Raw genomic sequence first — 16,535 nt, 5'->3', positions numbered from 1 at the left:
CATATAAGAACCTAATTTAAGAAATTGATGAGATTGTACTAATAGGAAGCAAATCAATAGTTAAAAAGATAAAGATACAAACCCTATATTATTACTTTGGAGAATAAGCAAAAATCCTAATTCTAGAATCCATTACAAGGAAAATCGATGGAGAAATAGAACATATGCTTGCTATGTGTCATTGATTGCAAAGAAGAAGAATAAAAAGCGAACGATTAATGTTTTTGGGTGTGGGTTGAACGATTTGGACAAAGGGAACAATTTTTTTGAGCTTTGGAAAATTGGGATTTTGTTTTAGAAAGAAAAATTGAAGCTTTCAGTGTTAGTTGAAGGTGAAAATGGAATGTGTGTGTGTTTGTCAAGTTCGATTTGAGTTTAGACAGAAAAGATATCGAACATGATATTGATGATTTTCTGGGTTTATATGTATATATGATATGATGTTGAAGATGATGAAGAGAAGAAAAGGGAAGAAAATGAAGAAAAGGTAGGTATGGTTGGTTCATGGTAGGATATAATAAAGCTCCATCATCCAACTTTTCCTTTTTTTTTTTTTTAAATCAAAGGGTTAAAATTTAAAATTAATAAGGTCTATGATAGACCACATACACTATTGATCCACTATAGATATTTAAAGTTAAAAACTAATCGAGATGACCAAAATGGGTAACGGATGTATACTTAGGGGACCAAATTGAAACAGTTTAAAGTTAGGGGACCAAATTGAAATCCAAAAATAAGTTAAGGGACCAAAGTATTTATTAGCCTTTTTTTAAGAATATGCAGTAATGGTATATATATCATATATTATATTACTAAAAGTCTTTTTAACGAATGTTTTCGAAACACTCTTTAAACATTTCAAATTTAAAAAATATTATTTATAAAAATATTATTTATACAAATTTTCATAAAAATTTATTATTAAGACCTTTAAAAAATGACTCGAAAAGAACCTATTTGAGTTGGTCTAGTGGTATTGATTTGGGATCTGAGAGTGTGATCCTCTTTAAAGTCTCAGATTCGATTTTCTCTAATACAATTTAGATGAGCTAATTTAACTTCTTAAAAAAAAAAAAAGACTCGAAAACACTTATTAGCATTTATCATATATTAATCACATTACAGTTGGTACGATAAGAAGACGCATATACTAATCACATCACAGTTGGTATGCTACGAAGATGTGTCAATAATAATATTATATACTACTAATCGATTATTTTAATGTTGGAGGGCTAATTCACTTCTCACTATATTCAAAGTATCACAATTAACCTTTAACCTTTATGTTTTAAAATAGCTATTGTTCTTGCGCTTACGTTTCTTTTCCATAAATTTCCCCCATGATAATGCTGGACATATCAAATGTGTGTCAAAAATTAAATGTTGGCATCTCTTTCGACTGAAATATAATTTTAGTTTCTAATGTAATGAAAGTTTTATCCCTTTCACTATAATTAATCCATGTTGGTTGCTATTTACCTATCTAGAGAGCAAAAAAAAAAATGAAACATAAGATCTTTGTAAGCATAAATAAAAAATATTATAGTTCATTATTTAGCGTAATTACTTAAAGAAACGAGAATCATTGTCAAGAACTATTTGCCGAATCACCGTCTAATATATCAATAGCTAAAATGTTTCTTTTAAGCATACATAAAAATATGGTTGTAATTTAATTTTTATCTATACTCGCACGTAATAATTTGTAATTGCACCCGTTTAAGAATGAATTTCAACGTCATCTTACATAAGTATCGAGAGTTTGAAAAAGGTGTGATTTGAATGAAAGAATCCACACAAATTTGATAAAAATATTTGTAATTGAATTTTGTTCTCGTAAGTTTGCCATTTTTAATAATATTATACTGCACAATGAAATTTTGACCATGAAACAGAGTCCCATAATAGATTTTAAAGGAGATATTTTTCAAATCAAACTACTCGTATTCCCGTACAACCATTGTTTGTAGAATAAAGCTTTACCAAAGAGTGTAAAAATCTTCAACTTATTAAGGTCATCTTTTGAGGTTGATAAAGACAAAAATCCCAAAGGTAATAAAACCATTTTGAGCCGTAAAAAAACGTATGATAAATATCGTGGTAGATAGGAAATAAAATATATCAAGTAAATCTAAGCAAGAAAAGTTTAGTCCATCCACTTATGCAAAGTTGTATAACAAAATAAATCAGTCTTTTCATTCAAGAAAATATGTATTTGTTTGTGGAGTTAACTTAGCATGGACCCTTCATTTTGCCCTTATGCCTTTTCTGCTAGATGAGATACTTTTTTTTTACTCAAAATATTTGTTCATGGGATTAATTAAATAAATAATGCATAAATTGACTAATGGTTAATAAAATCTTACTATTATATTATAACACGTGTTAATTTTTTAGAGATAATTTTGTTACTTATTGAAGTCGTATCTAACTCAAGGATTAGTGTATCCAATTATATGCAGAGGATATCTGATTAAAAAAACTTCATTTAATAAGACAATGTTGGAACTTGAAACTTATAGCTTATATATCACAATAGATTTGTGTGGTAAAAAATTTGTTCCCAAAGGCTTATAATATGCTTTGTTAAGCTGCTTTATCTTAGTTTCTCCTAAAAAAAAAATAGCTCGAGTTTATAGATTTCGTCATTTTACTCTTTGTTATCTTAATTGGAAAAAAGTAAATATTAATTAAAAATATCTTTTATGTGATTCATATTTATTACTCATTCATTACTCTAAAGAAAATATTTATTAGTCAATGAATTTACCAAACAATATAAATTAATCCACTAACGTATTTGCTGTCAATTACTTTTCTTTGTAGCAAATTATAAATCGTTTTGGTAATTTCACATTAATAATAATTTATATTGTTTGGTACTTTTTTTATATGAGAAAAAAATTATAATTTATTTACAAAATTATCTTTAATTAATGATATCAAAAAGATAAATGAAATATAAAATGATTTTTATAATTTGAAATGGCCCGAGCATCACTCAATTGATCAAATCGTAAATTCATCTTCAATCAATTAATTAGTTATGAACTATCACTTAATGCTTTTTACCAAATAGAGCTAAAAAAGATATACGTTTAAAAACACAGAAAGAAAGGAAAACGTTGGTGGTTGTTAATATTACGAATTAAGATTAAGATTAATGAATGAATGAAAAGAAAAGGAAGGATGATTATGTGTTAATTAATAAATAAATAAATTATATGTTGCTTGGTTTGGTGGTTTTTGCTGGACTAGACAACCTACCAGTTGTTGCAGCACCTGTTTTTTTTTTTTGTTTTTAAGAGAGAGAAAGAGAGATTTTTTTAACTTTTATTATAGTAGTGGTCATTTTGCTTTGTGAGAGAGAGAGAAAGAGAAAATAAAAAAGAGGTGAAGTTTCTTTCAACTCAACTCAAGTGTGAAGAAGAGTGAGAGAAAGAGAAAGAGAAAAGACAATAATGGGATCTCAAACTCAGCAACACCATCGCTACTCTTCTTCATTCTAAATCTTCTCTTCAGGTACAATATCTATATATTCATTCTCATTTTTCTCAGATCTTCAAATTATGGCTTTTTGGGTATTTGTTTTGCACATTGTAATTAAACTAACTTGGGTTTTATTTTTAATTTTACAAGTTTCAACTCAATGTTGATTTATGAATGGATCTCACAACATGTTTACATTTTCAGGAAGATCCATTTCTCTTTCCTTTAGATCTATCTAACTAATTTTACTTAGGATGGTTAACTGTCCCTTTCTTTCTTTTACCTTTTCTTCATTCTTACTTTACCATCATTTTTAATTAAGGTTTTTTTTTTTTTTGTTTTTATGTATAACTTTCCTTTCAATTTCAATTCTATATATTTATTTGATTTTTTTGTAACTTTAAGTTTAATTTTATATTCTTCTTTGTATTTTTGTGTGTCACAATGTATTCAATCATGTACCTGAAAATCCAGCATTGTTATTATGATAATTCTAATTGCAGTTTTAATCTGGTTTCTTTAGCTGAATGTGATTCATCTTATTTATAGTCTAAGGAAAAAGAATATCACTTCTTATGATTTCTATAGTATCTGCAAATCAGAGTCTCCAGATAAGTCTAAATTCTGTTTCAATCTTTTTTAGGTGCCATTGTTTTGCAGTGTTACTTTGAGTACTGCATCAGCGAAGCCAACTAGTACGGTTTCTTATTCAGTTGCTTCTTTTGGGCTCATTTGAAAAGATATCTGTGATGGGTTCGAGGTTCCCATCTCATCAGCTAAGCAATGGCCTGTATGTATCGGGCCGTCCTGAACAGCCGAAAGAAAGGACTCCAACAATGAGCTCAGTTGCTATGCCTTATACCGGCGGTGACATCAAGAAGTCAGGAGAATTAGGGAAAATGTTTGATATCCCTATGGATGGTTCCAAATCTAGAAAATCTGGTCCATTAAATAACGCTCCTTCAAGGACTGGATCGTTTGCTGGCGCTGCTTCGCACTCTGGACCTATTATGCAAAATGCAGCAGCTCGTTCGGCGTATGTCACGTCAGGTAATCTATCTGCTGCAGGCATGTCTACTTCAGCCTCAATGAAAAGGACAAACTCAGGTCCGTTGAATAAACATGGGGAACCGGTTAAGAAGTCCTCTGGTCCTCAATCAGGTGGTGGCACACGCCAAAACTCGGGTCCAATACCTCCAGTTCTTCCAACAACTGGTTTGATTACATCTGGCCCGCTGAATTCCTCTGGGGCTCCAAGGAAGGTTTCTGGTCCATTAGAGTCCTTAGGGTCAATGAAATTAAATAGTGCTTCTGTTGTTCATAATCCAGCTGTGACTACTCTCAGTGTGGATGATGAATATTCCTTCAGGAAGAACTTCCCAAAGCCAATATTGTGGTCTGTGATTCTGATTTTTGTTATGGGATTCATTGCTGGAGGTTTTATTCTTGGAGCTGTCCACAATGCCATACTCCTTATTGTTGTAGTAATTCTTTTTGCTGCGGTAGCGGCATTATTCACTTGGAATAGTTGTCGTGGAAGGAAAGCTATTGTTGGTTTCATTTCTCAATATCCCGATGCAGAGCTGAGGACAGCCAAGAATGGACAGTTTGTGAAAGTTTCTGGGGTATGTATTTTATTTTCGACTTATACATGTGTACTACAATCAAATAAACATGTAGAAATAGCAAAAGCACAGTCCAAATACACACACATCCAACACTTGCCACACATTGTTTGACTGTATTTTTCTCATTCATCCATGGATTAGTTCATTAAGTGTTTTTTATGAAACAGATATCAATTACTTGAATAGTTTTTATTTCAAAATATGAATGATTGATGGAAATAAACCATTGATATATTGTAACTTTTGAAGGTGGTAACATGCGGCAATGTTCCATTAGAGTCCTCCTTTCAAAAAGTTCCAAGATGTGTATATACATCCACTAGCTTGTATGAATATAGAGGATGGGATTCAAAAGCAGCTAACTCTAAACATCGCCGTTTTACCTGGGGACTTCGTTCAACTGAGGTAAGCAATAATCTGTTCAACATTTTCTTTTCAGATTGCCATGTTTTATTCGAATTCGATAAAATATTGCGACTGCTTGAAATACTTTGGCCATGGATGTGAATTATATATTTTTCTTTTTGATTGAATGTAATTTGCATATGTGAATTGGTAAGAGATAATCAAAAGGGAGATGATCACTATAAAATTACATCATAGACACTGAATACATATCAATCTGATAATACTGAAACTTAATTTCCCTAATTACTTGGTATAATATAACTTATATACAATGAATTTGGGCCTTACTAATTGTATGGACAATGACTAGACACTAAACTAATGTTAGTACTTGATTGCATATTCTACATGGGCAATATTATAATATTTTCTCATTGATTTCAGGGAAGTAAATTACTTCTGATTTATAACCTTAATTAACTGCCAATTAAGGCGGAATTTCCAACCGCCCCTCATGACCAAACCCGATGGGCCGGAAGCATGGACAATGGATCTAGAATAGGATACACTCCGATACCATCATATAATTTGGTTGAGCTTGAGCCTAGCTCAATCCGGCAAAGCTGGGTTGTAAGATGAGGACTACCCAACCTTTATAAGCACTTACTTAGGCCATATCTGTAGGCAATGTGGAACTAAACCCACCCCCTTGCACCGAACAACAATGAAAGTGTTGGAGGCTGCAACGTAGGCAGGTCAAGTGTGGCGTTAGATTAGACAAAGGGAGATCCAGTTTGGGTAGTATTGTCAGTTGAGGATTGCGGATTGCGGAAATGAGTGGTTTGTTCAAGTTACGCAACGGTACAATGCTATAGTGTCGTTATAGATGCTATTTGACAAAACATTGTGCTAAATTACGTATGACAGATTAATAGCGATTTGTTCAAATCTCGCTACGACATAGCGCAGATATATAGTCGCTATTTACCAACATTGTGACATAGCAAACATCAGAATGGTTGGAGAGCTTGCAGAAGCCAGGAAACTTAAATCTGGCACCAATTATTAGCCCTAAAGAAGAAACAGTGTTAAAACCAAATTCATTGCATTGAAACTAATTGGTGGCTTTTACTTGACTTTGATCATCAAGAATAGTCCCTTATTAGGTAGTATGTCTTCATGTCTGATGTTATGGCAGTATTGTATTTGCTCCTTTATGAAAGTATTGATTGGATTCAAATCTCATTTACTGTGGAGTAGACACGCCTATATCAGAATGCAAATTGTATATTTTGGGGACTTTGGCTGGTTAATATATGAAACTTATTTTTCCTTAATTTTCTATTCAATGCAGAGGCATGTGGTTGATTTTTACATCTCTGACTTCCAATCTGGATTGAGAGCTTTGGTTAAAACAGGGTTTGGTGCAAGGGTGACTCCTTATGTTGATGATTCCGTTGTAATTGATGTTAATCCGGAGAATAAAGACATGTCCCCCGATTTCCTTCGATGGTTAGGGAAGAGAAACCTTTCTAGTGATGATCGTATCATGCAGTTAAAAGAAGGGTATATAGTACTTTCTTATCTTGTTTAACTAAAAAATACACAAAAGAAGTTCTTATGAAACTGGCGGCTATGATGTTTTTGTAGGTACATAAAAGAAGGTAGCACGGTTAGTGTAATGGGAGTTGTTCATAGAAATGACAATGTACTTATGATTGTGCCTCCGCCTGAGCCTTTGACGACCGGATGCCAATGGGCGAAATGTATTTTTCCAGCCAGCCTTGAAGGTATTGTTTTGAGATGCGAAGATACATCAAAGATTGATGTGATTCCAGTGTAGTTATCTTCTTATCCCCTGAGTGAGTGAGTCTCTCTAGGTTCTATTCTTCTTTGAGAAAACAAATTGATGGTGGTGGTTGGTGGGTGGTTGTTGTTTGTATTTTGTAAGCATATATGTGTTGTTGGTAAGTCAGTGTGATCTTGCTGCCATTTACATCCGTGAATTTCCTTTTGTTTCATACTCAACTCCTCCTTAGTTTGTTGTATAGCTAATGACAATTCTTATTCGTTTATTTTTCCTTGAGAATTTCAAACTTTTTGAATGGATATGATTTCTTATAGTGACAAGTAAGTAATGTATATTCATTTGAACTTTCTGTTTCGATCTGTTGATTAATGGAATATATCATGCACCATAATTTTGTATTTTATTTTGTGTCATCATCTGAACCAATCCTTTTTTTTTTCTTCTTGTTATCTTGTTAATTAATACATTTGTTTATTTATATTGGTGAATCCATTTAATATTTGGTTTTGCCTTTTATTTTCCTCCGTTCAAAACTGAATGTTATTAAAGAGGAATTCAATATATGGTTCCCCACTCACCATCAACTTCTAAAGGCATAATTTTCCTTAACATTCTTATCTTAAGATACACTGTTCCATCTAAACCAAACTCTCTTGTCACCATCAACTTCTAAAGGCAAAATGGGTTCATTCATCCAAGTTTTCTCTTTTCTGTTTTGGTTTGACACTGTCTTATCTCATGCACTGTTTCAACTCCAAACGCTTTCTTCATCATTATGACTCCATGTTTGGTCCAATAAACTGGTTCAATATCATTGTCTTTGCTGGTCCTCACCTCCCTTATGGGAGTGATCTGTTAGATTCATGTGAAATGAAGCACCCTATAGATAATGATTATCTGTCTTTTGCTCAATCTTAGCTAGCTATAGGAGAGTCGATGAAGGTGAAGTGGTGGTGGAATTTTTAGGATACTTGAGAAACTAAAATGCAAAATATCATGTCACTAGTTCTTAAATTAAGTACCACTTTTTCTTTTGACAAGAAATTAGGCACCACTCTTAAAGAGTGTGTTTGTTTGCTTTGGTTTTAACAAAACCTTATGATAGGATTTATTTAGAGATAAACTAATCGAATTAACATAGTTTAATTAGAGCTTTTCTTCTCATAACTAGTCTCATGTTTATCATATTGATACTGTGACATGTAGTAGGCTTCTATGACATGTGCCTTCCTTTAATAATATCTAACTTTTTTAATTAATAATAAAAAGACGGTTCCAAGCTGATTCATTTATCCGTACTTCATATTGTTACTATAATATATAAATAAAATATTGAAGGTAGATAGGGGAAGTGAAACGTGTAGAGTGAACAAGGGTGAGTAAGTAATACAAAAAAGGCCACGTGGTGCAAGTGACTAACGTGTCCACAAGCTAACAATGTTCCCTACCGTACTTAACAACATTACTAATGACTTTGTTTCGAATGAGAATAACATTTTATGCTGTACTCTATGGATAAAAAGCGTGGTGCAAGCGGTGTGGTTTTGGTGTTGTTGGTGTTAGTATTCTTGAGCTTCTCTATAGCTAATGTGAATGGAGATTCGGTTAATGATGAAGATCAGAGCAAGAAATCAGCTTTTTGGGTGTGGCAGAGACTAAGAAGTGCATATTCTATGTATTCATCAGTTTTCCCTACAAGTATTGGACAATATTGGCACATGGTTAAGGCCATTGTCAATCACACTTATACTTATTTCTTCCCTCCAAATATAGAGTAAGCTACTACTAACCTTCTCCATCTCAATATATTTATTTAGTATTCTCATATCAACCTTGTGCTTTTATTTTCATAGCATATTATTGTACCTACTATATATATTAATCATATTCTTTGTTACATACCATGCACAAGACACACAAATACTAGCTACTTCATTCATCAATAACTTGATTTGAAGTATATGGAATTTATATGAACAAACTTTTTTATTTTGATAAGTTTTAGGAGAGGAGAAGAGGGTGAAGCAGTGGTAGATAACAATGGAGCAGGGGATAAGGTGAAAGAAGCTTTAGCCAAAAGCCTAGGAACAAGTAAAGCAACGTTAGAGGATGCTGCAAAATCAGCAGCAGATAAGGTCAAGAGGAGTTTGTCTGATGATGATGATAGGGAAAAGAAACATCCGAAAGAGCTCTAATTCTAAGATGTATTTCATTTCATTTCTTTTTTCTGTTGTTTTGTTTTGCAGTTAATGAATACTACTTTATAAGAACGAAGATGTATTTGTTTAATGTTATATGCATATCTTAAGAATACATGACATGAAGCAGGATATCTTGTGTAAAGCTTCAATCATTTGTAGGCTTGAATGATCAAATGAGATCTACACACATGAATTGCAGTTTTGGATGTTAAATTTAAGTCTATCTTTGCTTTAGAATCTAAAATTTGTTTTGAGTGAATTGATTCTAACAACTTGAAGCTAAAGTAATTTAGGTTTGAATTAAGTGATTTTTTTTTTTTTTTTAAGAAGCTAAAATGAAATATATTATCCAAATCAAAGAGTTCTTTCTAGCACAAGGTGTATCAGGAAAAGAACAAAGTCACAAACATATGTACAAAGGAAAAGAATCAGACAAACAGAAATTAGAAACAGAGAAAGAAAAAAATCATTAGCCAATGCCAACATATTGAATGGACTAAGCAACCAAATATGGTAGTTGAAAGAGAGTTGAAAGAGAGATTAGGAACTTTCGCCTTCAACCATATATAAGTAAGACACTTAATCTTGTCAACAATCTGATATGTTGAACATTCTTTGCTTTTAAAATCCTGTTGTTTTTTTCCTTTCAAATTTCCCACACGGTCGCAAATCAAATCAACTGCATAATAGACAACAGTCCCTTGAGATAATTGCCACCAACAAACCAAACTGATTTAGGTAATCTGCCGGCACATTATAGATTACCGAGCAGACACCCAACCAAAGATGAATAAAGTGCCAGACCTTCCCAAAAAATTGACAATGTAAAAATAAATGAGGGGAAGTTTCCATCAAACCACAACCACCAACACACAGACTATCATTAGGATCTATAATTTCAAGACGAATCAAATTATCCTTAGTTGACAACCTGTTACGAATCAGACGCCAAGCAAAGAGAACGACCTTTCAGAGGAATATCCTTGTGCCAGAAAACTTTATAAGCACTCCGAACAGTGAAAACATTACTTGATTCCAATCTCCAAAGCCACCTGTCCTCTTTATCAACCTGCAGAGTCATATTTTGAAGTAATAAACAGAGTTCCTCCACCAGCTCCTCCTCCCACACAAACAGCCCCCGCCTCCACCTCCACCTCCACGCCTCACCTCTCTGCCCCCAACCTATCTGACACATAGCAAACACAGACACCTCTTTAAACAACGCCAAGTCAAACAATCTGCTAAACCTGTTCCTAAATGCCACTCCACCAACCCAAGCATCTGTCTAAAACATTGTTGACCGACCATCTCCCACCACACGACTGAAATTATTACTAAACCACTCCTCCCTACGTAAAGCGGCGATAACTCGCCACCATGAAGAAACATTACGCCCTCCATCTGACACACAACCTCCCTCCACTCCATATCGGGCCGACAACACCCTACACGACAAACTCTCCCTATCTGTCAACAATCTCCAACACCACTTACCTAACAACGCATTATTAATCTCCCTACTTCTCCTTACCCCCAAACTACCAACCTCCTTACTCAAACAAACTGAATTCCAGTCAATCCAAGATATTTTAACAGAACCAGACGACCACCCAAAGATAAGTGTTTAGATTTTCAACCCAACAGTCTAGAGTTAATACGAAGAACCAACGGTTTCCAAAAATCCAAACGACGTGCATTTCCACCAACGGGCAACCCCAAATACACAAAAGGTAGACAACCAACCCTACAACTCAACACCAACGCCGCCTCTGACAGCCAAGAATCAGAAACATTCACACCCACCAATTGACTTTTGGAAAAGTTCACTTTCAAGCCAGACAATGCTTCAAACAAAATAAGAACCGCACGCATCGTGTGAACATTAGCCGAAGACTTCTCACTTAAAATAAGTGTGTCATCCGCAAATTGTAAATGAGACACTACCACCGGATCACTGCTGCCCACACTATAACCTTTAAAGAGCTGATTCGCAGACATGGCCTTCATTAATACATTGAAGCCCTCTGCGGCCAAAAGAGAAAGAAAAGGTGAAAGGGGATCACCTTTTCTTTAAAATTGACTATACAATCAAAAACTTTAATTTTTAACTTCAAGTAGAATAAATTTTAGAAGTGAAATTAATTCTAATAGAAAACCGTTAAATCAAATTGTTTGGGCTCCAGTGGCAAGGAACACCTTCTAAGGACGTATCCGGGGAATACCAGATTCGATTCCCAGAGGAACAACGTTTGGCCAGTGCGCATGCCTCTACGCACGAACCAGATTAGTCGTCCACCGTTGGTGGGTTTGAAACCGGTGCGAATGAAAAAAAAACACAGTTAATTCTGCATCACTAGAATTAATTTTGGTTTATCATGAAGTGAAACCATGCACACATTAAGTTGATACATATCAAACCACAAAAACTTTTATTTTTTGGTATTTTTTTTTTTTTTTTTTGTGAAGGAAAGTAGTTTTGTGATTAAAATTCACCTTTTTTTTAAGGTGAATAAATTGAATGTTTAGGGTTCGAACCCCAATCTCTATATATAATAATGCATGTCTTGTCAACTGAGCTTTGTTCATGGGAACTCCATTGACACTCTTTTAATCCGATGAAAGTTAAGTTTGTGATACAAATTAGTTTCAAAATACAAATTAATGATTTCGAAGAGACCTAACATCTGGGAAGACTGAGATCTAAACACTCGAATTTTTTAGATTAATTTTGGTTCAAAGTGTTAATTTTTATAGATTATGATATGTCTTGCTTTGGTTTAGTTATATCAAGAGCTCTATAAGGCCAGAGGGGATATTTGAATTCTTGGAAAGATTACAAAGTTTATCTAACAGTTTATGTGTATATCATAGTATAAAATGGGCTTAAAGTTGATTACATGATTAAATTAAAATGCTGAAGCAGTATGAGAACAAAGTAAACATGTAGCTTTAAAAAAAGGAGGAAGTGGCGCTGCTATCATCAAAGACCATGAATTATCATTATTCATACCCATATCCATTAAATGAGAAATTCAAAGTGTAACCATTTACCTAAATCAACCTCCCCACGTTTATCATTTATCATTGAATTGGTGTGGGTTTGGCTTGGACATCATAACTTATTAGTTGAATAGTTGAACTCTAAGACGGTGGTGGATAGTTTCTATTTGATCATAAAAAAGATAATTGTTATTTTGATTTATTATTCATGTTTGTATTTGTTCTGTGTCTTTTTTTAATCTAAACACTTTGATTGAATTAGTTAACTAGGAGATAAGTTAATTTAGTGATTCATCACCTTCCTGAACTGATAAAAGGTATGACATCTTATTGAGACATCAAATCATATTTGTGCAAAAGGTTTAAGAAAATATTATTATGACATTATTCACATAGTCAGATCTTATTAAATATTTATCTTTTTAATAAGGGACTTATTGTGGTTATCATACATTTCAACTTTCCCTTAACATTATAAATGACTTGTTAATATGTGGTTGATTTAATCATTTCAGAGAATATCTATAGTTTATATGAATGAGCATCGAAACCATTTTTTCTTGAGGATAGATGAGATTAAAGAACATAGATCTTTCATTATTCTTAATCATGGACCACATGTAGAAGAAATTGATTTAGTTGTTATGATTAAGTTTCGGTAAGTTGACGTGCTTTATTTTTAAAATTTCTTTGTATATTGATACTGTGTATTTTTTTTTGGGAAGGATGATAATGTGTACTTGACTCTTAAAATATCGATGAAGAATGTACCAACCCATAACAAATTTGATTGTACTCTTCTTATTCTAAAATTTGAGCGAAACTTATAGTATCTTAAATAAAGAAGTTTTAAAATTTGTAAATAGACGAAACAACAATAATCATTGAAAACTCAAACACACATATAAATAGAGGAGTCAATGATTTGATCTCATTCAAGCTGCTCAATCTAACAATTTTAGCATGCATTTTTTACTACTTGAGTTAATATTTATATTTTACATCATTAACATTAATTAACCCAGTCAAAACAAAAAAAAAATAAGGCAAAGAAAATAAAGTGATAAAATAAAAACATAATAAGCGCAAAACATTGAATGATAGTATCTTGTGTATTCCGTTTGTATTTTTGTTAAAGAAAGTTAAAAATGATTTTGATATACCCAAAAATAAACAAACATTTTGTCTATCACGGCAGCGACTTATAGTTTTAAAAATCGGACCGGTCATTGACTCGGTGAGGTCACTGGGTCACTGAGTCGTTGGTCGAACCATTGGGTCACTGGTTGAACCGCATGACTGAATCGGACTAAACCGGATGACTCGGTCGTATAACTCGGTCTTTATAAAAAATTATATGTATATTAATCTAGATTAAATTGGATGACTCGGTCAATTTAAAATTCTAAAATACTCATGTAATCTATACAAATATAAAAAAAAATCATTACACAAAATTAACATAATTTCACAAACTCATTTTTCAAATATAAACCAATTTACAATAACACAAAAATATTTCCCATCTTTTTTCTATTTCTATTTAATATACTCCATATTTTAAAAATTATCATATTAAATAAAAGGCTTAATTGCACTTTTTCCCCCTATAGTTTGTCAATTGTGCGATTTTGCACCCCATAGTTTTAAACGAGCGATTTTGCCCCGTATAGTTTTCCCCCTTTCTGATTTTATGGCCCCCATGAAATTTAGTGCTGGTTTTTTTATCAATTAATGTGTGCCACATGTGTAATTCCATTTTTAAAAAAATAAAAAATGGTATTTTTCAGATTTTGAGAGAAGGAGCACGTGATTTTTCAGATTTTAAGAAGAAATATCACGTGCCTCCTTCTCTCAAAATCTGAAAAATACCATTTTTTTTATTTTTAAAAAAATGGAATTACACACGTGGCACACATTAATTAATAAAAAACAGACATATCAGCACTAAATGTCATGGGGACCATAAAATCAGAAAGGGGGAAAACTGTAGGGGGCAAAATCGCTCGTTTAAAACTATGAGATGCAAAATTGCACAATTGGCAAACTATAGGGGGGAAAAGTGCAATTAAGCCTAATTAAAAATAGAATAATTGTATAAAGTAATAATTTGCGTGTTATTGTAATATATGCAAATTGGTTTATGAATCACTACCAAAAAAAATTGGTTTTGAATTAAGTAATAATCTGCGTGTCCATAATATACTCCACATCTTTATCTTTATTATATATATTTACGCTATTTTTTTTTTAAGTACACGTGGCAGCCTTATATTAAAAGGTGCATTTAATGTTTTATTTCATATACACATCAAAATGTTTATTTTTTAATAAATATACACATCAAAATATTATTTGTATTTAATATACCAGAATGTCAACTGAAAATTTACATATGAAATTACTCTATGAGCCGAAAATTTTGGCAACCAAAGGGTAATGAGTTTCTTAAATTTGTTTTTAATAAACATTGCCTTAACTACTAAGGAAGCATTGAAAGAAAAAACAAAAAATTATTTAGTCATTTGTCCATTGTTTACAAAGTATTACTATAAGGATCGTGCTAACCGGTGCCTCCGGGGCACGGGTTAAGCATGCAAAAAAAGGAAATTTTTACCATAAAAGGAAGTTTGGTTGACTTATTTATGGATTAATTAAACAATTTTCAATGCAATAATTAACATATAATTTTTCTTTTTATTATCCTTAACCGGTGCCCCCGGGGCACCGGTTAGCATTTCCCTTACTATAATCGTGTTTTACAATCTGTCAAGTTAAATGCAATTAATAGCCATCAAGATTAATGCAATTAACTATAGTCATTTGTTTCCTTTACTTACTTAACCATCTAATGAACCAAGAGTATTTTCTGTTTCTTAGACAAAACGAAATTAACTCACATCCCATTGATTTTGGACGTCTTGCTTTCGCTATTCAAATTCTTATGATTTAATTTTTCTATATATAACTACCTCATTGGAACCCATTTGCTCAACATTTGTGCAAATACAGTCTATGACTCCTTTATGAGTGTTCCTGAGAAAATGTTAGTCAGTTTCTCTATCATGTTAGATACTGTTTTCGAGTCTCAATAGTTTCACACAAGTATTGATATTAACATGTAAAAAAGTGAGACTCATTTCTTCTCAAACCTCTGCCTCTATAATACATTCAAGTTTATATCTATTTATTTTTCTTGGCTTTTTATAATCACAATATATCTCTATTTTTTCCAAACTTTCTTGGCTTTTTATATTTAAGTTTTTTCTTTTCTTTTTCAACTGTGATATTTGTGGTTTGATCTATGACTAACGATTCTATGATTTTGGATTACTTTTGTTTATTTGTTCTATTTGATTTTCAGCTTCGCTCATTTCATTCAAAGAGAGACATGAAAAAGAACTATATCGATTAGAGCCAAAGTTTGAGAAGTTGGAAAGATTTTGATATGTAGTTCATTTGTAACCTCAAATTTACTAGAAGTCGTTCTAATATTTATGCTAATAAAGCATTAATGCATTATTTGTATATTAAATGATTTGGATCTGATGAAAATTTACAAACAAGATTGTATTTCAAATTTTATTTATAATTATTTTGTGAGCAATGGGATGTTACAGTATGGTGTGTTTGATCACTCCACGCTCAGCATAAGTTAAATTAATTTCTCTCACTCTTCATTGTTTATTATAATTTAATATATAAGTCAGAATTCATTGATACTAGATGTTAACGAATTCTTTAACACCTGATCATATCCGTTGATTTTATTTGATCCAAAGACTGATATTTGTTTACTTAAGACTATCATGTACCATATCTTAGTGTGATTTTCATTTCTTAATTTGATCTATCAGTTTCTCTCTCTAATTACTCATGATTTCAATTCCATTAAATAATTTTGTTTTGCATGTGCAGCAAACATTTCTTCTACTTCGTTTCTTCTTTCATGAAAATTCCGAAAAGTGCATCCAACAATTTAATTAGGTTATTAAAAAAAACAATTCAGGTTATTTTGTATTGGTGATATGGTGTGGTAGATAGAATCAATTC

At 32.3% G+C, this 16,535-nt stretch overlaps 2 protein-coding genes and 1 long non-coding RNA gene across 3 annotated transcripts; all 3 read left to right on the top strand.

The window, feature by feature from the left end:
* Positions 1 to 3,356: 3,356 nt before the first annotated feature.
* Positions 3,357 to 7,679, top strand: LOC25491179 (uncharacterized membrane protein At1g16860). Its single transcript, XM_013599048.3, has 5 exons — positions 3,357 to 3,528; positions 4,139 to 5,120; positions 5,373 to 5,528; positions 6,826 to 7,037; positions 7,122 to 7,679. Exons 2-5 carry the CDS (start codon positions 4,245 to 4,247, stop codon positions 7,312 to 7,314), a joined length of 1,437 nt encoding a protein of 478 aa, XP_013454502.1. The 5' UTR covers positions 3,357 to 3,528; positions 4,139 to 4,244; the 3' UTR covers positions 7,315 to 7,679.
* Positions 7,680 to 8,761: 1,082 nt separating this feature from the next.
* Positions 8,762 to 9,700, top strand: LOC25491178 (uncharacterized). Its single transcript, XM_013599047.3, has 2 exons — positions 8,762 to 9,055; positions 9,281 to 9,700. The coding sequence occupies exons 1-2, from the start codon at positions 8,781 to 8,783 to the stop codon at positions 9,474 to 9,476; spliced, it is 471 nt and encodes a 156-aa protein (XP_013454501.1). The 5' UTR covers positions 8,762 to 8,780; the 3' UTR covers positions 9,477 to 9,700.
* A 5,638-nt stretch (positions 9,701 to 15,338) lies between these two features.
* LOC112421056 (uncharacterized) lies at positions 15,339 to 16,085 on the top strand. Its single transcript, XR_003011005.2, has 2 exons — positions 15,339 to 15,611; positions 15,847 to 16,085. It is a non-coding gene; the product is annotated as an uncharacterized lncRNA (long non-coding RNA).
* Positions 16,086 to 16,535: the final 450 nt, after the last annotated feature.

Source organism: Medicago truncatula, chromosome 4, assembly GCF_003473485.1.
Source record: "Medicago truncatula cultivar Jemalong A17 chromosome 4, MtrunA17r5.0-ANR, whole genome shotgun sequence".
Classification (NCBI taxonomy): domain Eukaryota; kingdom Viridiplantae; phylum Streptophyta; class Magnoliopsida; order Fabales; family Fabaceae; genus Medicago; species Medicago truncatula.
The sequence above is the reverse complement of the archived record's forward strand: the minus strand, read 5'-3'. Positions and strand labels throughout refer to the sequence as shown.

Coding starts and splice junctions, on each gene's coding strand:
- LOC25491179 (XM_013599048.3), top strand. CDS start 4,245: ATGGGTTCGAGGTTCCCATCTCATCAGCTAAGCAATGGCCTGTATGTA. Junction 5,121..5,372: donor AGTTTGTGAAAGTTTCTGGG/GTATGTATTTTA, acceptor TAACTTTTGAAG/GTGGTAACATGCGGCAATGT. Junction 5,529..6,825: donor GGGGACTTCGTTCAACTGAG/GTAAGCAATAAT, acceptor TATTCAATGCAG/AGGCATGTGGTTGATTTTTA.
- LOC25491178 (XM_013599047.3), top strand. CDS start 8,781: ATGCTGTACTCTATGGATAAAAAGCGTGGTGCAAGCGGTGTGGTTTTG. Junction 9,056..9,280: donor TTCTTCCCTCCAAATATAGA/GTAAGCTACTAC, acceptor TATTTTGATAAG/TTTTAGGAGAGGAGAAGAGG.